Source organism: Lipotes vexillifer, unplaced genomic scaffold, assembly GCF_000442215.2.
Source record: "Lipotes vexillifer unplaced genomic scaffold, Lipotes_vexillifer_v1.1 scaffold6, whole genome shotgun sequence".
Taxonomy (NCBI): domain Eukaryota; kingdom Metazoa; phylum Chordata; class Mammalia; order Artiodactyla; family Lipotidae; genus Lipotes; species Lipotes vexillifer.
In genome coordinates this window covers 2359922-2366194 of record NW_006799037.1, presented here as the reverse complement: position 1 = coordinate 2366194, position 6273 = coordinate 2359922, and the positions used below count along the sequence as shown (strand labels likewise).

General features: G+C 36.9%; 1 protein-coding gene across 2 annotated transcripts in view; it reads right to left on the bottom strand.

Moving 5' to 3' along the window:
• Positions 1-6273, bottom strand: part of USP47 (ubiquitin specific peptidase 47) — a 121461-nt gene that overhangs the window by 77025 nt on the left and 38163 nt on the right. The window contains exon 2 of one of the 2 annotated variants that reach the window (XM_007471406.1): positions 1696-1755. The exons of the other annotated variant lie outside the window; for it this stretch is intronic. Within the exon in view, the coding sequence (XP_007471468.1) occupies positions 1696-1755 (60 nt within the window). The remainder of the gene's footprint in view (positions 1-1695; positions 1756-6273) is intronic. 2 annotated transcript variants of the gene reach the window in all.

Below are 6273 nucleotides of genomic sequence, written 5' to 3'. Positions count from 1 at the left end.
CTACACAGAAAATCTGGCCAATTACAAAAAAGGTACAAAGTATAAAATTAAAACTACTTATTTGGTGGGCAACTCATAGCAATATTACACTTGTGAGAAAAAGGGTAAAGTCAACAGCAGTTACATTAACACTGTATGCTAAGAGAGTGTTCTGTCTTTGTGCTCTATGCAGAAACAAAGCCAGATTTCCAAGCAAAGTCTAAAAAAAGAATCCTTGAAAAAACAAAACAAACAAAAATGATAGTCTTATTTACAAAAGGTAAAACATACTGGGATAAAAACACTGAAAACATATATTTCTTCCAAAGATACGGTCACTATAGGAACATCTAGAAGTGGTCAACACAGATGGTTCTGTCTAAGGAGTCTCAGAGCCTCTCAAGTCATCTTGTCTCCTATTCTTGGCATTCCGAACAGTTCTAAGTTCAAATCTGAGTTCTCTGAAGTTAACATCATAATTTTTGTTTCATAAAAAAATACTTCGTGTTTCTTATTAAAAAGCATAAAACAAGGTGTATAATTAATGCATATATTTAGAATGGCATTAGCATGCAGAAAACAATATCAAACACAATTCAAAGTTAACAAGATTAAGATTTTTCTAAGAAAAGAATTAATATAATTTAAAAACATTACAAAGGGACCTCTTTACCTCTAAATTTAATAGTCAACCCATTTTCTCTCAAGACTTTCTTCCTTTCAATGTTATTACAAATGATAATACTATGGTTGCAAACTTAAAAATGCACACACACACACACACACACACACACACACACACAGTCCATTTTATCTACTACTTGATAAAGAAACTGCTATGAGCTTATAAGTGCTAGAGCATTACCCTTCTAGGTATCCACAGTTCACGGCTAATATACTGCCACAGACTAAAAAAAAAAAATTGATGGTATAAATATTTTTGCTCACTGAAGTTTATTAAATTTATCAGCCTCATTCAGACTGTGCATTTTTACTTAAACAAGTAACAATTCCTGGGGTAGTGCTGGGAGTCTTACATGAGAAAAAGATTATTTTATTTTTAAGATCCTCCCTGTACTCCACTCCAACTCCCCCAGCAAACCCTAAAATGTTACCTGATATTTTTCTACGTGGCCTCTTGCCAGAGATCACTTGAAGAGGACAGAAGAGATTAAATAAAGAACCTTGAACTTAGAGCTAAAGGGACCTGAGGAAAGTGAGATATTAAGTAAAGGTTAGAATAGGATGCTACATCACAGGAATGTTTAGGTTTGTAGTGCGTACAGGCTGTCAGGAAGGTAACAGTTCTATTTAATTCTTCAAATAAGATGTCTGGGTTTTGACTCTGTAAATTATTAACTTAATCCCAGCACTACTAATATTTCAGAAAATAAATACATCTGTAAAAAATAGACAACTATTATACCCAAAAGTCAAAACTAAAGGTTCTATAGTTTTTATATCAGTTTTCCACCTCATTCACTTGTTAAAGACAAGGTACTATCAGACATATATTCATTTAAGGGGACTTTCTTATTATTAAAATCAGGTAAAATAAATAAATAAACAAAATGAAAAATAAATAAAATCAGGTAGAAATAAAATAGCCAAACAAGCATAAAACTTAAGACATGCCTTGTTATTAAATAAAAATACTAACATGCTGTTACTTGCTCTGCTGATTATCACACTAATGCAATTACATCAGCAGTCTACCTGTAAAAATTTCTTCTTCATTTCATCAAAGATATTTTGTCTGCATCTCCAAAACACATCCTATGGTGTGTAAGAACAAAATGAATTACAAATTATTTCTTTAAAATAGAGAGGTAAGACAGTGAAATGAGAACAATTAACCTAAAAACATTTTTGCAACAAAATATGTATGAATTAAAGTATTATTATATCATCTAAGATTTCATTCATAAATTATATTTGTAGTTTTAATCTTAGGCCTCAATTACTCTTTTTTTAAAAATATGTGTATTGGGGGCTTCCCTGGTGGCACAGTGGTTGAGAGTCCGCCTGCTGATGCAGGGGACACGGGTTCGTGCCCCGGTCCGGGAAGATCCCACATGCTGTGGAGCGGCTAGGCCCATGAGCCATGCGCTGAGCCTGCGCGTCCAGAGGCTGTGCTCCGCAACGGGAGAGGCCACAACAGTGAGAGGCCCGCGTACCGATAGATTAGATAGATAGATAGATAGATAGATAGATAGATAGATAGATAAATAAATAAATAAATTTATTTTTGACTGCGTTGGGTCTTCGTTGCTGCACGCGGGCTTTCTCTAGTTGTGGCAAGTGGGGGCTACTCTTTGTTGTGGTGCGCGGGCTTCTCACTGTGGTGGCTTCTCTTGTTGCAGAGCACGGGCTCTAGGCACATGGGCTTCAGTTGTTGTGGCACATGGGCTCAGTAGTTATGGCTTGCAGGCTCTAGAGCACAGGCTCAGTAGTTTTGACATACGGGCTTAGCTGCTCCATGGCATGTGGGATCTTCCCGGACCAGGGCTTGAACCCGTATCCCCTGCATTGGCAGGCAGATTCATTCATTCGTTCATTCATTCATTCATGGTTGTGTTGGGTCTTCGTTTCTGTGCGTGGGCTTTCTCTAGTTGCAGCGAGCGGGGGCCACTCTTCATTGCGGTGCGCGGGCCTCTCACTGTCGTGGCCTGTCTTGTTGCGGAGCACAGGCTCCAGACACTCAGGCTCAGTAGTTGTGGCTCACGAGCCTAGTTGCTCTGCAGCATGTGGGATCTTACCAGACCAGGGCTCGAACCCGTGTACCCTGCACTGGCAGGCAGATTCTCAACCATTGCGCCACCAGGGAAGCCCGGCAGGCAGATTCTTAACCACTGCGCCACCAGGGAAGCCCCTCAATTACTCTTGTAAGGTTACTGAAAACCTACATTATGGTGATAAAAAATAATATTAACATGGAAAACAACCACATTTTAACAAAGAGTAGCAGCTTCAGAACTGTGTATAAGTCAAATGTTCTAAGTCATATTTTCCTAGTTTTATTGAGATATAATTAACATATAACTCTGTAACAGTTTTAAGGGCTACAACATAATGATTTGATATATGTATATACTGCAAAATGATTAATTACTACAATAAGTTTAGTTAACATCCATCATCTCACATAGTTACAAATTTTTTGTCCTTGTAATAATAACTTTTAAGTTCTATTCCCTTAGCAATTTTCAGATATACAATACAGTACTGTTAACTATAGTCATCACACTCTATATTACATTCAGAACTTATTTATCTTATAACTGGAAGTTTGTACCTTCTGACCACCTTCACCTATTTACACAACTCCCATCCCCCATCTCTGGCAACCACCCATCTGTTCTGTGTTGATAAGAGTTCAGTTTTTCAGGTTCCACGTATAAGTAAATCATATAGTATTTGTCTTTCTCTTTCTAAGTCACTATTTTGAGACCATTAAAGGAACTCTGCAAGGAAACCAAAAGATCCCCGATTTTGCTACCTTATAAATTTAATTTTTCAAATTATAAATACTATTAAAGTAAAGCTGCTGAACATTACCCCCTACAGCTATTTTCTTTTAATATCTCTTATTTTAAAAGAAGCTTATTTTAGCAAATCAAGAAAATACAGAAATATATAAAAGGAAATAAGGATAACCTATAATCAAGAGATAATCTCTTGAAAAATCTTGATTTTACATCCCACGCTTTTTCTGTACAAATTTCGTTTTCCTCCACCTTCTTTAATTAATAAAAAGAACCCAACATATTGTTTTAAAAGGTGCTTTTTATCACTCATATCAATTAAAAAATTTTACCTCATTTGCTTTTATAATAGAAATGTATTTCTATTATAATAGTAATACATATTTTTTGACAAGCAAGTTTAAAATAACTCCTATAACAATTATTAAAAATTTGATATGCATCCTATTATCCCTCTCCACTTTATGCATATATTATATAAAGATTATTAACCAAAAAAGATCATTCCGAACACCATCGTTTGAATTCTGCTCCTTTTCCCTCAACACTCACTCATCTTTCTGGGTCAAAACATTTAGTTTAAAAATTGCAGTGTTCCATTATATAGGCAAAACATAATTTATTTAACTAATCTATTAATGGGCATTTAAACACCTTCAAATTTTCACTACAGCTTTGCTTATTTGTACAATTTTTTTCCCCTAAAGTTTATTTCCTAAAGAAAGAATTCTAGACCAAAGGTTATGTACTCATTTTTAGGATTTTTTTGATGCCTGCTGCCAATATGCTATCTCTTCCACAAATAAGAATTAAACTACAACTATCTGTCAAACACTGTTTTAGGTGCTGAGAAAATAGCAGTGAACAAAAGCCCTTGCCCTCAAGGAGATGACACTGTACAGGGGAAATTCAAAATAAACAAACCTAAACCATCAGGTATCCACCAGCCTCAGAGTCTTTGCATTTCTGTACACTGTACCTGGGATGCTCTTCCTTCAGATATCCTTACTTTCTTTTCTCAAGTATCATTGTGATGGCTTTAAAATGTGTCCACAAATTCTTTGACATGCCTCCCAGCAAGATTAGGAGTCTAAGTCCAGTCCCTTTTAATATGGGCCAGCCTTAGTGACTTCCTGTGACACATAACATTACTTTCAAGGCTGGGCTAGAAAATAGAAAAGGCAACACAGCTTCTTCCTGGCTCTCTTTCAGATGCTCACCCTTGGAACCTGGCCATTATGCTGTATAGGAGCCACGCAGCCACATGGAAAGGTCATGTGTAGATGTTCTAGCCACAACCCAACTGAGATCCCATCTGGCAACCAGCATCAACAACCATACATGTGAGGAAGTATTCACATGATTCCAGACCCCAGCCTTTCAGATGCCCCAACTGACGCCTAGCAGAGCAGAACAAGCTGTCTCTCTTCAGCCTGGCCCAAATTGCACGTCCATGAGCAAAAGTCATTAAGTGTGGGTGTAGGCTATTATAAAGCAAAAAATAACCAAAATAGCTAGTTTCTCAAACTGGTCCTCTTCTCACCATTCTATTTAAAATTGCAATCCTCTTCATCTCCCTTCCTTCAGGTTTCTCCATAGTATACTTATAGCCACCTGATATATTTGTTTATATTTTACTTGTTTATTGTTAACTCCAAAAAACTTCCATTATGAGCCAAGATGAAATAGCACACTGGATTTACCCTCTCCACCTTAAACAACTAAAAAGAAGAGATGAAATATGTGAAACAATAGTTTAAAAATATTACTAAATAACAGGTAACACAGGACAGTGATCCCTGTGAAAACAAACAAAAAAGGTAAGCTACCTTCCAGGCTGCAGTGCAGGGAGAGAGAACCCAGTTAAAGTTCAGCAATCTTCCTGAGCTGAAAAGATAAGGTTAGAAGTTCAAGTGGGTCAATTCAGCTAGAATTTACAGAGAATACTGAAGAGAAGAAAGATGCGCAAATAGCATGCTCCAGAGATATGTAGTGGTCCTCCCTGAGTACTTATCAGCATATCCATGTGAAGAAACTACCTGAGGCAGGGGAAAGAACCACAGGAAAGAATCCCTGGAGCTCACTTCAGTTCCCACCAGCCAAAGTGAAAAAAATTTCATAATACACGGGGCTCAGATAAGAGTACACAGAAGAGTATTGTCTCAGTAGTGGGACCAAATTAGGCCTAATCTAAAGGCTATTCTGGATCAAACTTACAAAAGGATCCTCAAAAGGATCAAAATGTTTACAAGTAAATTAGCACTCTGTCAGAGAACAAAGCTCAAAAATATCTATGGAAATTAAAAATACCCAGCACCCATCAACAGAAAATTCAGTGTTTGGCATCCAATCCAAAATAAACAGGCATGCATCAAAGTAGGAAATGATGACCCATAATGAGGAGAAAAATCAATCAATGAAAACCTACCCAGATATAATATAGATGATATAATTAATAGACAAGAATATAAAAAGTTTACAACTATATTCTACATTTTAAGAAGGTACAGGAAAGAATGCAAAGGAAATAAATGAAAGATATATTAAAGATTCAACTCAAGAGGAGACAAGGTGGCAGAGTTGAAGGACCTGAGCTCATCTCCTCTCACAAAAACACCAAAATCACAACTAACTGCTGAACAACCATAGACAAAAAAGAATGGAACCTACCAAAAAAGATATTCTACATCCAAAGACAAGAAGCCATAACGAGGCAGTATGAGGAGGGCTTTTGCGATATAATCAAATCCCATACCCAGGGCTTCCCTGGTGGCGCAGTGCTTGAGAGTCCGCCTGCCGATGCAGGAGA